Source organism: Rhinoraja longicauda, chromosome 2 (assembly GCF_053455715.1).
Source record: "Rhinoraja longicauda isolate Sanriku21f chromosome 2, sRhiLon1.1, whole genome shotgun sequence".
In the NCBI taxonomy this organism is placed as follows: Eukaryota; Metazoa; Chordata; class Chondrichthyes; order Rajiformes; family Arhynchobatidae; genus Rhinoraja; species Rhinoraja longicauda.
In genome coordinates, this window is record NC_135954.1 from 34,047,666 (window position 1) to 34,066,965 (window position 19,300).

At 44.4% G+C, this 19,300-nt stretch overlaps 1 protein-coding gene across 8 annotated transcripts in view; it reads right to left on the reverse strand.

Moving 5' to 3' along the window:
- The window catches only part of adam22 (ADAM metallopeptidase domain 22), a 230,863-nt gene that overhangs the window by 131,566 nt on the left and 79,997 nt on the right, over positions 1 to 19,300 (reverse strand). For all 8 annotated transcript variants that reach the window (XM_078416827.1, XM_078416844.1, XM_078416837.1 and 5 more), the window contains exon 6: positions 8,843 to 8,912. In XM_078416827.1, the coding sequence (XP_078272953.1) occupies positions 8,843 to 8,912 (70 nt within the window). The remainder of the gene's footprint in view (positions 1 to 8,842; positions 8,913 to 19,300) is intronic.

The following is a 19,300-nucleotide window of genomic DNA, read 5'->3' on the forward strand; positions in this document are numbered from 1 at the left end:
GACGACTGATGGGGTGGAAGGTAAACCATCACTCACGTCTTGTGTAAATTATTCCGACAGTTTTGGAGGTTCAGCTGAGATTGGGAATCTCTCCCCTGACCAGAATTCGTGAAAGTGGAGGGCTGGCAACAGACAACTCAGACGGCATTTAAAAAGGCAAGGGCTGTCCTTACAAAGAGTCTATTTTGCCGCTACTACCCAATTGTATCCAGGTGGGCAAAGGGTGCTGCCAGCGCCGGAATAAACGTGAGGGACATTAGGTAAGCCAGGTTCCTAGCTGTGAAAATTCAAGTCCCACCTGGGTTAGTTGTTCAGGTTCAAGTCCTGTGAGCAGGGGGTTAGAATCCCACTGCAAGAGTAAGTCAGCTTCCTGTGAAAGAGTAAGAATCCTAGGATTGGCTAATATGGGTAATTCAGAGTCCAATGAAAGCCATGGCAGAGGAACTCCCATAGGATATATGTACATACATTATGGATTAGAGAGTGTAAAGAAGGTAGACAAGTTGGTAGCAACATCTGATTCCTCCACCTTTCACCAGAGAGCAGTGAAACAGTCAAAAATCCAATGAAGGGGAAAGTAGTAGTGAAGCCTCAGTCCGACTTTCTGTATAAGCATCCATGCGAGCCTATCCAGGTTCTGATAAAGATACCGTTACAGTTTATGGACCCTGGACACCGTCAGAGTTGAGAGCTACCATTGAAAGTCTAAGGATGATGTTGAAAAATTCTTTTATAAAGTTAGACATACTGCGCAAATGTTATAATCCTACCAAAAACGATATTGATGTGGCTCTTGATGCAACCCTCAGTTCATCAAAATGGAAAATTTGATTGGGACGGTCCTGCAAAAGCTAATGATGCACTTTGGAATGACTTGAAAGATGCGTTACGCAAATCCTTTCTGTCTGTAGTAGACTGGAGGATGATTTATTCCACTGTTCAGAAGCAAGGCTAGGATGTTGGGGATTATGTTGATGGTGTCCATAATGCCTTTACAAGATATTCAGGTTTCGAATTAGATTCAGGCAAGTCTGCTCTAATGAGTGCTATAGAAAAGGGGTTGCAACCTCGTATAAAACAGATGCTCTGTGCAACTTTTAAAGGATGGGAATATAAAAATGGGAATAATTTTTTTGCCTGTTTTACAACATTGTCAGCGGCAGATTGAACAATGGCAGCAGAGAGTTAGTGAGAAACCAGGAAGTATGCTGATGGAGAGGTCATATTCAACCCCATGGCCCCCCATGGCCCACAGGGAACGATGTGTGGATGGGAAAGCGGAAGGGGAAGAATCAGGTCACTGGGAAGGGGGCAAGCAAGAAGTGTGTGTTTTAATTGTGGTCAATGTGAACACTGGGTCAGAAGTTGCCCGCAGCGACGATATATTTCAAAAACTAATGTTTACACTAATGACATAAGCCAGACCATCCCCTACACCACAAATAACCCTTTCGTACCCAGTCAAACCAACGGGACGGTAATCCCCTAGTGCCTGCAGAATTCTAATGCACCAGGGCTCTTTATTGAGGAAATAATAAATTTGCACCTGCTGCCAATATAACATATAACATATAACAACTACAGCATGGAAACAGGCCTGTCCGGCCCTACCAGTCCACGCCGACCACTCTCCCTGACCTAGTCTCATCTACCTGCACTCAGACCATAACCCTCCAATCCCCTCCTATCCATATACCTATCCAATTTACTCTTAAATAATAAAATCGAGCCAGCCTCCACCACTTCCACCGGAAGCCCATTCCATACAGCCACCACCCTCTGAGTAAAGAAGTTCCCCCTCATGTTACCCCTAAACCTTTGTCCCTCAATTCTGAAGCTATGTCCCCTTGTTGGAATCTTCCCCACTCTCAAAGGGAAAAGCCTACCCACGTCAACTCTGTCCGTCCCTCTCAAAATTTTAAAAACCTCTATCAAGTCCCCCCTCAACCTTCTACGCTCCAAAGAATAAAGACCCAACCTGTTCAACCTCTCTCTGTAGCCTAAGTGCTGAAACCCAGGCAACATTCTAGTAAATCTCCTCTGTACCCTCTCCATTTTGTCGACATCCTTCCTATAATTTGGCGACCAGAACTGCACACCATACTCCAGATTCGGCCTCACCAATGCCCTGTACAATTTTAACATGACATCCCAACTTCTATACTCGATATCTCTGAGCGCCAATTATGGAACTGTTTTCAGTTACCTAATGGTCTTTGAGTCTCCTGTGACGGCCACACAGCTGTCCCTGAGCAACCCCTACCCTGGTTGGCACATGTGTGTCATCACTTTACACATGCTGCCAAAGGAGGGATGAATAGAATTATTCAAGCAACCTGGTATGGGCCTTGTTTTGCTGCTTTTGCTGATAAAGTTACTGCTAAATGTAACTTAGCATTTTGTGTATAACACAGGAATCCCTCCTAGCATACTGTCTGTCTCTCTCATCTGGACAGCCAGAAGGGGGGCTATGTGATGATGCTGTTCATTGACTTTAGTTCAGCATTCAACACAATAGTCCCCAGCAGACTGGCTGAGAAGCTGCTGGAACTGGGGCTTAGCACCCCTCTGTGTGCCTGGGTCCTGGACTTTCTCACCGCCAGGCCCCAAGTGGTCAGGATGGGGGAACACACATCTAGCCCCCTCACCCTGAACATAGGACCCCCCCAGGGCGGCGTCCTTAGCCCCCTACTGTACTCCCTGTACACACATGACCGTGTGGCCAGGTTCAGCTCAAACTCCATCATCAAGTTTGCTGATGACACTGTGGTGGTGGGCCGGATCTCCGACAACGATGAGAAGGCCTACCGGGAGGAGGTGGCTGATCTGGCACTCTGGTGTCAGGACAATAGCCTCCTCTTGAATGTCACAAAAACTAAGGAGCTGATTGTGGACTTTAGAAGGGCTCAACATCCAAGGACGTACACGCCACTGGAGATAAATGAGTCTACTGTGGATAAGGTGAGCAGTTTTAAATACTTGGGAGTCCGCATCAAAGAGGATCTGACATGGGCAACGCACATTGCCGCACTGGTGGGTAAGGCTAAGCAGCGCCTTTACCACCTTAGACAACTGAGGAAATTCAGAGTGTCTCTGAGAATCCTTCATTGTTTCTACTCTGGGGCTGTAGAGAGCATCCTGGCCGGCAACATTACAGTCTGGTTTGGGAACAGCTCTGCCTAGGACAGGAAGGCCCTGCAGAGAGTAATGCGTTCGGCAGAACGCACCATGGGAACTACACTCGCCCCCCCTGCAGGACCTATACATCAGGAGGTGCAGATCCAGAGCAAGCAAGATTATGAGGGACCCCTACCACCCCAGCAACGGACTGTTCCAGATGCTACGGTCAGGCAAACGCCTCCGCTGTCACGCTGCGAAAACGGAGAGGATGAGACGGAGTTTCTTCCCACAGGCCATCAGGACTGTCAACTTTTATAACTCCAGGAACTAAGTTTTGTCTTCTCTGTATTAACTGTATTAACTTTATTTATATGCTGTAACTGTAATTCTTTTTTTTGCACAATCCGCAGGCATTGCCACTTTCATTTCACTGCACATCGTGTTTGTGTATGTGACAAATAAACTTGACTTGACTTGAACCCCAACCTTTTGTACATATACAAATGGAATTTATACAAATGCCTGAATGTATGGGTGATACGTGTGTGTTAGTAATTGTAGACTTGTTTTCCAGATGGGTTGAAGCCTTTCCTATTCACCATGGTGATGTCACAACAATGGCCAAGGTGTTACTGAAAGAAGTAGTACTGAGGTTTGGCATTCCAGAGGTTATGTCAAGTCACACTGGACCCAACTTCACTGGTCCAGTTATAAAGGTGCTAATGAAGGGACGTCAGTGCAAGCATTTATCCTGCCCATATCACCCCAAATCATCTAGTGCTGTTGAGTGACAAAATGGGATACTCAATTATGCATTGAGAGAGGTTTAAAGTGGCCTGAAGTCCTGCCAATAGCTCTAAAAATAATGAGATCTAGCCCTAATCAACATACAGGGTAAACTCCACAAGATATAGGAATGGGGAGGCCAGTGAAATTACCAATAAGTGCTCTGTTATCAACAAAAGCTATGGGTATTCATAGCATGGATGAGAACATGCTGAATTATTTTACTGCACGAACTAAATCTCTCCGGTTTCCATTCACTGGTGACTGAGGCACAGAAGGAGGCAACCGTTGAAAGAACTACCTACAACCATTTTGGTAAGAACTATTCCAAGTGCTGTCGATGACCCATGATACAAATAAGCTATAGGGAAAAGCAACATGGATCCACACTTCTCATTGCACGCAGACACCAGAACTAGACAATCCTAAAACCAGACCTCTCTTTAATGCTGATAACTATTGTAGTCAGAGACACAAGAGCCTGGGACAATAACACAGCTATCCAGTGACAACCCCAGGAACAACCATTGCAAGAAGGAGGGTTTGTTCTCAGTGTTCTCAGTGATCATTATTCTCGGTATGGATTCTTATACATCAGCGAGAGCAAGTGCAGACTAGGCAATCATTTCACTGAACGTCCTATGTTCAGTCAGCCTTGGCCTACGCGATCTCCTGGTTGCCAAACATTTTAACTCCACTCCCCATTCCCATACTGACCTGGGCCTCCTCCACTGTCAGAGTGAGGCCACATGCAAATTGGTATGAATAGAGATTTCTCTAATTTCAAGTAAACTTTCTCTGTCCCTCCCCCACTCTAGTCGTCGTACTAGTTTACATACATACATCCATTCATTATGACATCTTCCACAGCCCACAATGGACCATTGTGGGCTCCACCTTGCCTTGGTCATCAATGCCGGCTCTAATTTGTTGTGAACCTTTTCATGCCTCTGGTTTCCCTCACATAGAGTCATAGAGTGATACAGCATGACACAGGCCCTTCAGCCCAACTTGCCCACACCGGCCAACATATCCCAGCTACACTAGTCCAACCTGCCTGCGTTTGGTCCATATCCCTCCAAATCTGTCCTATCCATGTACCTTTCTAACTGTTTCTTAAATATTAGGATAGTCCCAGCTTCAACTACCTTCTCTGGCAGCTTGTTCCACACATCCATTACCCTTTGTGTGAAAATGTTACCCCTCAGATTCCTATTAAATCTTTTCCCCTTCACCTAAAACCTACGTCCTCTGGTCCTCGATTCACCTACTTTGGGAAAGAGACTCTGTGCATCCACCCAATTTTATACACCTCTCCCCTGACTCTCAGTCTGAAGAAGGGTCTTCACCTGAAATATCGCCTATTTCTTTTCTCCAGAGATGCTGACTGATCCGTTGAGTGACTCCAGCCGGGCGGAAAAGAGACAATGGGACTGAGTGGCATACTCTTCAAGGAGCTAGAACAGACTTGATGGGCCAAATGGCCACCTTAAGTGCAATGCCTGTTCCACCATCGAAAAGCAAAATGCATAGAAGCTCTTCCACCCATCAAGCACCAGTGATCCCCGTACACTAGCATTATCCTACACACTAGGGATAATTTACAATCTTTACGGAAGCCAATTAACCTACAAACCTGCACGTCTTTGGAATGTGGGAGAATACCGGAGATCCCAGAGAAAACCCATGCAGGTCACGGGAAGAACGTACAAACTCCATACGAACAGCACCCATAGTCAGGATCGAACCCGGGTCTCTGGCGCTGCAAGGAAGCAACTCTACCATTGTGCCACCATTCATAATTGCAATGTGCAGTGCTCAATCCCATTTTTCAGCCTAACTTTTATCTTCTGGCAAACATATAAGCCTTTTCCCTAGATTTTATATTACCCTTAATTAAGGGAACATATATTTGGGGCAAATTATGGATAATTTATTTAAATACAAACCACTGCCTGTCCACTGTCAAACCTTTGATGTGGATTCCCCAACCAACCTGCCCATTTTACCTTCATAATTACTTATGTTTAAATTGAAACCCCAATATTTAGATTGAACTAAATCGTTAGTTTAATTTAAATTATTAGGTTGTATCGGCTATACAGGTGGAACAATCCACCCTCCACCCCGTCACTCCGATTTCTTCCTGCTCCCGTTTGGCAGAAGGTGCAAAAGCTTGAAAGCACACACCACCAGATTCAGGAACAGCTACTTTCCCTCCATTATCAGGCTTCTGAACGGTCCTTCCATAAACTAGAATACTGTTTGATTCAGTGCTACCCCATTGAAGACATTGGATTTTGTCTATGGAACTGAAGCACTACAATGCTGAGAACTATATTCTGCACTCTACCTTCCCCTTTACTCTATCTACTGCACTTGAGTTTGAACTGATTGTTTCTATGTATGGTATATCAGGTCGGTTTGGATAGCATGCAAAACAAAGTTTTTCACTGTACCTTGGAACATGTGACAATAATAAACCTAAACCTTTAAGAGTGCAGGTTACTCTTTCCTAAGGGCTACTCAACCATAAGATTATTAATGTGCCCTTTCTTATTTCAATCATTTCAAATCTAAAACAGCTTGTTTCCTAGTCAGTTTCTCAATTTACTAATCTAGAATATATTCTGAGACTTCATCCTCAATATTGTTGGTCCCATTTTGATTTTCCCAATGGATAGCTTTAAGATAAGACTGCTCAAGCATTTACCAAAACTGAAAATCCTCACTCGTTAGGACAACAGCACGTAAATTATGGATGCACTTAGAATGCCAAATGGTTATTGGAAGTTCAAAAAGTATTTGACACAAAAGAGGAACTATAGTCTTTAGCTGGAAATGGTGCAGAGAAGGTTTACGAGGATGTTGCCAGGACTTGAGGGCCTGAGATTGCAGGGAGAGGTTGGGCACGCAAGGACTTTATTCCTTTATTCCTTCCTAAGACCATAAATTCCTGAATCAAAAAGGTGAAGCAGGAAACTATAGAAACTGATTGATAAGATGCCAAAAAACCTTAACAAAAGATCCAACAGAATGACACCCGATGTAGCATCCAGCAGATTTTGTTTTTGTTCACGTTTGTTTCCTACAAAAGTTTTCACAGGAACACGACAAAATAACTCAATATATTTAGCAACATTTCTGTCTTTCACACCTGAAGTTTAGTTTAGTTTAGAGATACAGCGCGGAAATTGGCCCTTCAGCCCACCAAGTCTGCGCCGATCAGAGATCCCCACACATTAACACTATTCCACACACTAGAGACAATTTATAGAAGCAAATTAACCTACAAACATGTACATCTTTGGAATGTGGGAGGGAACCGGAGAAAACCCACGCAGGTCACGGGAGGAACGTACAAACTCCAGACAGCACCTGTAGTCAGGATCGAACCTGGGTCTCTGGCGCTGTAAAGCAGCAACTCTACCGCTGCACTACCGTGCCGCCCCTCGTATCTCGATTTCATTCTTCTCTATTTCATTCTTCTCATACAAGCAACAAACAGAAAGAAGCCATGGATGATGAAGGAAGACGAGTAACACATATTGAGATTAAAGCAGGACGATATTCGTCATTCAGTAATCCTGTGTTAAATGTTCCAATTATTTCTGCAATATATAATCTTAGGCTAAAAGTGATTTCCATCCATTTTAGTTTGGCCAACTCAAACGTAGACTCAGCGACCTCATCTATGAGAGAAGGGAGGAACCCATGTTCCCTGAAGAATGATGACATCTCGGGTCTCACTCAAGTGATTGAGTTTTTTGAGGAGGTGACAAAGGAGATTGTTGAAGGTAGGGCAGTGGATGTTGTATACATGGATTTTAGTAAGGCTGACCGTTGAGTTACTCCAGCTCTGTGCGTCTATCTTTGGTATAAATCAGCATCTGCAGCTCTTTGTTTCTAGGATCAGACACAGCCAAGCTTGTGATGAAGAAGACCAGCAGGTCACCTGTAAGCTACGATCTGTTGAATTATATCAGGCTGCTGTTTGATGAGTCTGTGGGACAGCTGCCCCAATTTAGACACCAGTTCCCAGATGTTTGCAAAGAAGACTTAACAACATTGAATGGGCTGTGAGCAACTTTACTATATTGGAATTTGGTGCTGGGCTGATGCTAAGTGATTATTCAGTTTTATTCTTTCTCTTTGAACATGTCTATGAGGGTATAGATCAGTGGTCTGTTATGTCATTTAAGAGGGCTGCCCTTGCCAGTGACAGCTGCATTCTGTAGATGAATTAAATATCAGAGGCCCATTGCATGGATAGGACAGGTTTGGAGGGACATGGGCCAAACGCAGGCAGGTGGGACTAGTGTAGCTGGGACATATTGGTTGGTGTGGACAAGTTGGGCCAAAGGGCCCGTTTCCATGCTGTATCGCGCTATGACTCTATTGGTTTGTCCTATTTTCTACATCTGAATTCAGACTTTTGCAGCACTCCCTCTCCCTCCCGATCCTTCTCCACCTCCAACTCATTTTGTAAGATTGTACCTTCTCAATGTCCAAATGAATCCCCATTATTTATTTTCCCATTGCACCATAACATTTCTACCCAGCAGTCCTTCCCTCCAATTGTCTTGTTCTAGCACCTTCTCAATATTCCAACTAGAAATATTACTATCAAGGATGAAGAGAAAGCGGGCCGGAAATAACTGAAACAAATTTAACAAGAGTTAGCAACATATGTTTAAATAATGTTCTTGTAATTTATCAACAATATTTTAATTACATTTTCCACATAACTCCGACATAAGAGTTCTGAAATAAAGCATTTTGAAAAATCCTTTAAAACTTTTACTGCAAAAGGAAGGTTGAACAGCCTAAAGTGAAATTTGTAATTGTGTTAAAAGGAAAGTTGCTGTCAAGAAAAAAGTCAAAAAAAGACTGTATTATAACACAATTCTATGTTAATCATTAAAGCAAAACTCACCATTAAATTTCCTTCTTTTGTTGGTGTTGGTTCAATCAAGTAGGTATAGTTTCCGTCATGAAAGAAGCCACTGAGGATAGAAAACAAGCAATCATTTTAATCACGTATATGGCATGAGGAAGTGAGTTATGCATCGATCTCCTGCTTGGCCACCAAAACTTCAGCTTTGGAGCAGTGCAAGATGAAGTGATTGATCAAGTCAACCTTAACAAAAATTCAATCCCACATTCTATTCCAGCCGAGTGTGGGCAGCTTAAAGAGAACAGAAGATAGACACAATGTGCTGGAGTAACTCAGTTGGTCAGGCAGCATCTCTGGAGAAAAAGGATGGGTGACGTTTCGAGTCGGGAGCCTTATTCAGACTGAAAGATTAGGGGAGGGAACTGGAGGTAAGAAAAGGCCAGAACATAACTTTTAAACATGAAAGTCTTTATTTCATTCACCATAGGGAAATACATGGTCAGTGCCAGAGCCCATCCCCCTGTAAATGCAGCATATGAAGAGAAGTTGTCATCCCACCCCCGCTCTCCACCCCTGACCTCAAAACTATTGTTACATCTTTGGATAATACTGAAGTGGGCGCAGTTGCAAGAACAGTTTAAACCCAAAGAACTGGTCATATCTCAACAGAGCCTGGTCATCAGCTAAAATATTGCATCTCAACAATGCAAGGAGGAAATGGAAATTTACCAAACTGACCCCCACTCCACTGGCCCCAGCTCCCTGACCAACAGCTTTGTAATTTTGGTACTGGCTGTAAAACAAAAACAGGTTTCATTGTTACTTAAACACTCAGCCTCTGCTCTGTGTCTCTTATCTGATTCCTCTCCTCCGCGATCGTACAATTAGATTACCAAAAAAACAACTGATGGCAATCTATAGTGCAAAGCAAATTGTTGGCCTTGTTTCCCTATCTGAGGTTAGCATGATCTACGATGCTGCAGTCACAGAGCTGGGAAATTCTGCCCATTATAAACATAGCACAAAATGTAAGGAAATTTGTGTTTGGTAGATTATTTCTTTGTTGTAACAATGCTTCTTGGCAATAAATCTTATACCGTTGGAAAGCCTGTTTATTTCCCTTTTAAATGGTGCCTCATTTGTAAGGAACATGCATTTGTGGGATGAGCAGCAGAGCTGAGTATATGGGTTGCGCCCATGAAAAATTTGCCAAATCTTCTCTGCCAATGCCAAACAGCTTATTCTGCTGTTGCTATTGACTCTTGTTTTGAGCTTCTGGTACCCCCAGGTGCTGACAATCAGGTGCCTGATTGGCACCTGATTGGCAGCATCTGTGAGCATGGGCCCTGCTACAGTGGTCAGTAGGTGTCTGCTCCAAGAATCGGCATGCCACGTTTGACTGATCTGGATAGGGCCCGTGCGATAGGGCAACTTCAAGCTGGTGTTCCGCAAAACCAAGTTGCGGCATTATTTGGAGTGAGCCCTAGTACCATCTCCAAAGTGAAGGCCAAGTTCCATATAACGGGGGATGTCAGAGACAGGCCGCGAAGTGGGCGTCCCAAGAAGATGACACCCGAAGAAGACCGTTTCCTCATCCTGTCAGCACTTAGGAACCGTAGGCTGTCTTCTACAGATTTGCAGTCAAGGTTTGCAGGACGATATGGCCGACGGCTCTCTGCCCAGACAATTCGGAACAGACTGCACGCAGCCGATCTCCGGTCTCATAGGGCTACCAGGAGGCCTGCCATGACTGCCCTTCACCGTCAGGCCCATTTGCGCTGGTGTCGGCAACACGTGCACTGGAACCTGAACATGTGGAGGAACGTTATGTTCAGCGATGAGTCCAGATTCTGCCTACGGCAGTTGGATCATAGGGTCAAAGTGTGGAGAAGACGCGGAGAACGCTATGCTGATTGCTGCACCGATAGAGTAACATCTTTTGGTGGAGGCAGTGTGATGGTGTGGGGCGGCATCTCCCTCACTGGAAAAACGAGGCTTGTCATCATTGGAGGCAATCTCAATGCAGAGAGATATCGAGATGAGATTCTGCAACCAGTGGCAATCCCATATCTCCACAGTCTGGGACCGAACTCTATCCTCCAAGATGACAATACTCGCCCCCACAGAGCAGGGTTTCTCAGAGACTACCTCCAGAATTTGGGAGTGGAGAGGATGGAATGGCCTGCCAGTAGTCCTGACCTCAACCCCATTGAACACTTGTGGGATCAGCTTGGGCGTGCTGTTCGTGCCAGTGACCAACACAACCACGTTGGCTGACTTGCGACAAATGCTTGTTGAAGAATGGGATGCCATCCCACAACAGTGTGTGACCAGGCTGGTGACCAGCATGAGGAGGAGGTGCCAGGCTGTTGTGGCTGTGTATGGTTCTTCCACACGCTACTGAGGATCCTGTTTATTAAATGAATAAATTGTTAAATTGCCAATATGTCTTGTTTCTTCAGACTTCAATCATCCAATCCACCAAACAACACCGAACAAGAGTCAATGGCAGAATAAGCTGTTTGGCATTGGCAGAGAAGATTTGGCAGATTTTTCATGGGCGCAACCCACATACTCAGCTCTGCTGCTCATCCCACAAATGCATGTTCCTTACAAATGTGGCACCATTTAAAAGGGAAATAAACAGGCTTTCCAACAGTATAAGATTTATTGCCAAGAAGCATTGTTACAACAAAGAAATAATCTACCAAACACAAATTTCCTTACTTTTTGTGCTATGTTTATAAAAATCGTGTTGGGGAACTCCATTCAGAAATAGAGGCAATGCAAAAATAAATCCCACAAGTGTTTACTTGCCATATGTAGCAAAAAAAGAACAATTATATTCTTACTTGCAACAGAATAACAAGTCTGTAAACTCAATGCATCTTATCAGGATGTATCACAACTTGGTTTGGGAACAGCTCCATCCAAGACTATAAGAAATTGTAGCGAATTGTGGACAGAGCCCAAACTAACCTCCCTTCAATTTATACAATACTAACCTCCCTTCAATTTACTTTGTTTACACCTCATGCTGCATCAGTAAGGACACCAGTATAATAACAGGTATAACAGGTATAACAGGTATAACAGAGCTTTATTTGTCGTTCGGTACCGAAGTACCGAACGAAACTACATAGCAGTCATAGAAAAAAAAAGAACACAAGACACATAACCCCAACACAAACGTCCATCAGAGACTCCAAACACCCCCTCACTGTGATGGAGGCAACAAAACTTCCACTCTCTTCCCCACGCCCACGGACAGACAGCTCGTCCCCGACCGACCCGCACAGTCCCCGCACCGGGCGCTGAAACGTCTCGCGGCCGAACCGGGCGATGAAAGTCCCGCGACCAAGCCTTGCGCAGCTAAGTCCCGCAGCCGAGCCGCACCAGCGGTGAAAAGTCCCGCAGCCGAGCCGCACCGGGCGGTGTTAAGTCCCGCAGCCGAGCTGCACCGGGCGGTGTTAAGCCCCGCAGCCGAGCTGCACCGGGCGGTGTTAAGTCCCGCAGCCGAGTTGCACCGGGCGGTGTTAAGCCCCGCAGCCGAGTTGCACCGGGCGGTGTTAAGCCCCGCAGCCGAGCTGCACCAGGCGGTGTTAAGTCCCGCAGCCGAGTTGCACCGGGCGGTGTTAAGCCCCGCAGCCGAGCTGCACCGGGCGGTGTTAAGTCCAGCGGCCAAGCCGCACCGGGATGTAAAGTCCAGCGGCCGAGCCGCACCGGGGGATGTTAGGCCCCGCAGCCGAGCCGCACCCCGCGCCGTGAGGAAGAGAAAAGTTCCCCACACCCACCCCCCCACACCCACCACCACCCCCTCCCACACATACACAACCAAAAATATATATATAAAAATCATCCCAACACCGACACTCAACAAAAAAAAGACGGACAGACTGCTAGTCAGCCGCTGCCGTTAGGCGCCGCCACTCTGGCCACTCTCATTTCTCCCCTCTCCCATCAGGCAAGCTGTATAGAAGAGTGAAAAAGCACACCTCCAGATTCAGGGACAGTTTCTTCCCAGCTGTTATCAGGCAACTGAACCATCCTACCAACAACTAGAGAACAGTCATGAGCTATTACCTACCTCATTGGAGACCCTCGGACTATCTTTAATTAGACTTTACTGGACTTTATCTTGCACTAAACGTTTGTTGCATGCTAACCAGTTAGTGGAAAGACAATACATGATTACAATCAAGCCATCCACAGTATACAGATAAATGATAAAGGGAATAACGTTTAGTGCAAGATAAAGCCCAGTAAAGTCCAATTAAAGATAGTCCAAAGCTCTCCAAGTCAAAGGATATTTTGAAAGCACAGTTAGATAAATTCTTGATTAGTACGTATGTCCGGGGGAGAAGGCAGGAGAATGGGGTTAGGAGGGAGTGACAGATCAGCCATGATTGAATGGCGGAGTAGACTTGATGGGCCGAATAGCCCAATTCTGTTCCTATTACTTAAAACCTTATGAAGGATCTTCTGACGTTGGTCTCGGTGACTGAGATTACAATATCACTGCCCGAGTAGGAGCATCGGTGTTCTCCATTTTGAATCGAGCGTGGAATGCATTGAGCTCATCCGGGAGTGATGCCTCACTTTCGCTTGAGTTATTTAGAAGCAGAATAGAGAAACAATCATATTCAGGATATAGAAACAGTCCCACTATTAGACAATGGACAATAGACAATAGGTGCAGGAGGAGGCCATTCAGCCCTTCGAGCCAGCACCACCATTCAATGTGATCATGGCTGATCATTCACAATCAGTACCCGTTCCTGCCTTCTCCCCATACCCCCTGACTCCGCTATCCTTAAGAGCTCTATCTAGCTCTCTCTTGGATGCATTCAGAGAATTGGCCTCCACTGCCTTCTGAGGCAAAGAATTCCACAGATTCACAACTCTCTGACTGAAAAAGTTTTCCTCATCTCCATTCATGAGCCAGTAGTCAGTGTGTAATAGATGAGGCACGGTCAGCATCATTAGCAGGAATTTATCAAGTATTTAGTGGCACACATAACACATTAAACTTTTAGTTGAGTTAAAAAGTCACGATAAATATTTCAGCGGTTTCACAAAAGTGTGAAATAAGGATAAGAACATTTCCCTCTCCATGATCATCTATTCCAACACATTCTGCCAGAACCTTACAATCTTCCAAAATAATTAAACGCTCACAGATTCTCCTTGCTACATGGAATGAACTGCCAGTGGAAGTGGCATAATCACAACATTTAAAACCCACATGGACAGATACATAATTAGCATAGGTTACGGGACAGATGCAGGCAAGTGGGCCTAACTTAGTTAGTCAACTTTGTTGGTGTGGACAAGTTGGCCAAAAGGGCCTATTTCCATGCTGTATAGCTCTATGACACTATAACTCTATAACATCACCTTGGTCTAATGCTTGTGGAATTATAGCTTGAATAGGTGTCCTTGGTACTCCCACCTTCCCTCACTCCAGTGGTGGGCTAGCATCACTTTCTCAAGTTTCAAGATCCCGGCTAGACCAGTATTATTTATATTGAAGCTGAATTTTATTACATTGTGACTTCCTAACTAGCCACCCAATTTCCAAAGGGCACACAATGGAACCTCTTTGAAAAATCTATCCCAGACACTAAGGCACGGAGGGCCATAGAAGCGCGTGCATGAGGGTGAGTACAGAAACGTTAATGTAAGAAGACAAAATGCTGCTATTTTGTTACAAAAAACAATTAAGCCTTCAAACTGTGATCAAGTACATAGGGTGCAGTCCTGGACACAAAAATGCCAATGTAATCAACTAAAAACAGCAATTATACCATTATATATTGGAGATATGTTGCTGACATTTTTCTACCCGAGTGAGAAATGTAGGCTTCACTGAGGGTAAACATGGATTATACATAGAGATTACTGAGTTATCTATGAAAACTATCAACACTGTGCACGGTGGCAGTGGTAGAATTGTTGCCTTAAAGCGCCAAAGACCCAGGTTCGATTCTGACTACGGGTGCTGTATGGAGTTTGTATGTTCTCCCCGTGACTGCATGGGTTTTCTCAGGGTGCTCCGGTTTCCTCCCACATTCCAAAGACATATAGATTGCAGGTTAATTGGCTTTGGTAAATTGTCTTTAGTATGTAGGATAGTGCTAGTGTATGGGGATCGCTGGTCGGTGCGGGCCAAAGGGCCCGTTTCCATGCTGTATCTCTAAAATAAACTAAACTGAAAAACCGAACATAAAATGAAACATACCACAAAATACATTGTACACCAACAAAAATGAACTCTCAATCACATCAGTGCAACAATAGCAGATGGAGTGGAAGGGTGGGGAGATGAGCTACGCTTTGGCTCAACCTACTGAGGAAAATGGGCCAAGTTCCGACTCTTCCTTTTTGAAGAAGAGACTACAGATTAACTGTATTGCCTGCCTCTTCTTCTCATGGAGCATTTCTCAGTAGTAGAGAAAACTGTGGAGCTCAAAATTCTTCAATGGGCTGCAACATTTTTTCCCCCCTTGTTTTTTTTCTCCCTCTGGCCCAAAAGCACCATGTGGGCAATGCCAAACAGGTTGTTAATTAATGACAGAAGAGTCAACAAGAAACATCTTTTTTATGAAGCACACAGGAGTTTTAAAGTAATCGAGCAAAACTTGGCAGCTATGAGTACACACTGCCCAAGTAACATTAATGAAATGAAAATTCGTAGCAAGATTGTATCTAAATCGTATTTTTCACATCCAATATAATTTACGGCCAATAAAGTACTTTTATTTTTTGAATGTAGTCACTTTGTAATATAGGAAATGTGGCAGCTAATTTATGTACAACAAACTCCTACAAAGAGTGGTGTGATAATGATTGGATATTTGCCTAGAATTTCATGTCTGGGTGGTAGAACTAAAAGTATTCTGTAATTGAAGCAGTGCATTGTAAGCTGCCTCTAAAAATTTGTTCCATTGTAAATCAATTGAAACAGCTGAGTGCCGCCACCACACACTTACACCATTGATTATTTAGAAAAAGTTGATGGTGATGCAGGGTTAATGAGGGATGCCTAGAACACCATGCATAGATTTTATTTTCATTGTATTCTCCATGTCCACCTGACAGGGGAAAACCCTATCCATGCTCTCCAGAGATGCCCCCTCAGCTGCTGAGTTACTCTAGCACTTTGTGTTCTTACTTTAATATCTCCTTCACACCACAGAACCTTAACAGATAGAACTCTTAATGATAGTGGAGTCAAGGGATATGGGGAGAAGGCAGGAACAGGGTACTGATTGTGCATGATCAGCCATGATCACGGTGAATAGCGGTGCTGGCTCGAAGGGCTGAATGATCTACTCCTGCACCTATTGTCTATTGTCTATTATCTCCTCAGTACTGCAGTAGAATATTATCCAGAGTTTTCATGCAAAAATACATGGAGGGGACGTAAAACCCAACATCTTCTGTCTACATCTGATTGAACAACTCTTTCACTTACATGCATTTTCCAAACCATAGTTTCCTCATCTTTTCCTGATTAATCTGCTGGTGTGAAAAGTGGTCAGCAGATGGTTCTTTTAAACCCCTCTGACCATTAGCTAGTTAGGTCATCACTCAGCACTTCCCAAAGGCACCAAAGCTGTGCATCACTTTCATGATAATGAGAGATATTGTCAGGGTTGACTGAACGATCTCCCACAGCATTGAATCATGCCTGTTCTCTCAACAAACTAATAGTCCACGTACTTATTAGGCTGATAATGAGAACGTTACATAAAGTCTGGAATTACATGTCACATTTCCATTCAGCAATGAAATAAATACACTTGAACATTTTTGCATCACATCTGATACCTTTGTAATGCCCCGGCACAAAGCGTACTAAAGGCATTGAGCTCACTCGCCCTTATTACAAAGGCGATAAATTGCAGCCCTCTAAGACACTGCTGCAGTCTTCATTTCTTCTCATTCTGACAGTGGTGCACCTGCTCTCCCTCTGCACAGCACTGCTGAATTGTCCCTCTTTATTCAAACAATGGCTGTTGATTACATCATTTAGTGAACTGACTCAGACAAGACACTGTACCAGAGTGCGAAGGAGCTGAATGTGGTTCAAGTGCCAAGCTTTGTGAAGTAGCCTGGGTTCATAACCGAATCTACTGCTATTAATTCAGCTTTCTCACAGTAATCCATTCAACTAGTTCTTCCACTGTTTCAAAGCTTGCCTATGTCGTTGGTCTAGTATGATAGAAGTTTCACCGTACCCGATAAGATGGATTGCCTTTTTGCTCTGAGATACTGGGGCTTCATCTTTTCTTCACACAACACTCCCACCCTCTCCTCCCATCCTCCAGTAGTGAGATTCTATCACACTTGAAGGTGGGGGAAGGTGAGAGAGGACTGCGGGCATATAATGGTCTGTGGTGAACAGTAGCTGGTCAGACAGAATCAAGCCTGGGTTAGGTGAGAAGCGGTGGCTGGTGAGTGGTGGGTGGAGAACGGATGGCCTTAGATGCCATCAGGGGCCATGAGGACACTGAAGGGGGGTGGCTTTTAAGATTAAAAAAGCATTTAAAGTGGAACTTAACTGGAAGAAGCTTGCAAGCACTTGAGTTCTGGTGGCCATTGAGGTAAGGTTTTTAATTAACATTGAAGCTGTCACCTCTCCAGTTAAAGCCTTCTGTGGAGTTCAAGGCATGCAGCACTCTTCGGCCTGGTCCACAATTTTGCAAAAATGCAATCAAAACCTACTTTGCATTTGACAGCACTGCTCATGCCCAACAGCCTCCATATATTTTTCACAGCTAACTTGCAAAAGAGTCTGTTTGCGTATTCATAGATTTTAATATTAATTAAATGTAATCATGGAGCGCAAAAGCAACAGAATTTCTAGAAGCTTCTGTGTCAGATGAAACATAAGTGAAACACTTAAGATTATGGTTTATAATCACAATTTTACATTTCCTTTAGAGTTTGCATTAATGCAATTAACCCACAAAACAAGGGCGAAATCACAGGCAATATGGGCAGATACATACAATGGATGAAAGAAAAAGAAAGACATCATATCGTGTTCATTTTTTTTAAATCATTTTTCTTTTGAGAGAGGTTATGCTACAATTGTGTGCAATGCTTGTCAGATCATAGCTTGAATATGTTTTCAGTTCTGGTCTGAAACATCGTCTGTCCACTCCCCTCTCACAGATGCTGCCTGACCCACTGCATTCCTCCAGCAGTTCGCTTATTGCTCAAGATTCCAGCATCGGCAGTCTTTGGTGTCTCAATAGACAATAGACAATAGACAATAGGTGCAGGAGTAGGCCATTCAGCCCTTCGAGCCAGCACCGCCATTCAATGCGATCATGGCTGATCACTCAATCAGTACCCCGTTCCTGCCTTCTCCCCATACCCCCTCACTCCGCTATCCTCAAGAGCTCTATCCAGCTCTCTCTTGAAAGCATCCAACGAACTGGCCTCCACTGCCTTCTGAGGCAGAGAATTCCACACCTTCACCACCCTCTGACTGAAAAAGTTCTTCCTCATCTCCGTTCTAAATGGCCTACCCCTTATTCTCAAACTGTGGCCCCTTGTTCTGGACTCCCCTAACATTGGGAACATGTTATCTGCCTCTAATGTGTCCAATCCCCTAATTATCTTATATGTTTCAATAAGATCCCCCCTCATCCTTCTAAATTCCAGTGTATACAAGCCCAATCGCTCCAGCCTTTCAACATACGACAGTCCCGCCATTCCGGGAATTAACCTAGTGAACCTACGCTGCACGCCCTCCATAGCAAGAATATCCTTCCTCAAATTTGGAGACCAAAACTGCACACAGTACTCCAGGTGCGGTCTCACCAGGGCCCGGTACAACTGTAGAAGGACCTCTTTGCTCCTATACTCAACTCCTCTTGTTACGAAGGCCAACATTCCATTGGCTTTCTTCACTGCCTGCTGTACCTGCATGCTTCCTTTCATTGACTGATGCACTAGGACACCCAGATCTCGTTGAACTCCCCCTCCTCCTAACTTGACACCATTCAGATAATAATCTGCCTTTCTATTCTTACTTCCAAAGTGAATAACCTCACACTTATCTACATTAAACTGCATCTGCCATGTATCCGCCCACTCACACAACCTGTCCAAGTCACCCTGCAGCCTTATTGCATCTTCCTCACAATTCACACTACCCCCCAACTTAGTATCATCTGCAAATTTGCTAATGGTACTTTTAATCCCTTCGTCTAAGTCATTAATGTATATCGTAAATAGCTGGGGTCCCAGCACCGAACCTTGCGGTACCCCACTGGTCACTGCCTGCCATTCCGAAAGGGACCCATTTATCCCCACTCTTTGCTTTCTGTCTGTCAACCAATTTTCTATCCATGTCAGTACCCTACCCCCAATACCATGTGCCCTAATTTTGCCCACTAATCTCCTATGTGGGACCTTGTCGAAGGCTTTCTGAAAGTCGAGGTACACCACATCCACTGACTCTCCCTTGTCAATTTTCCT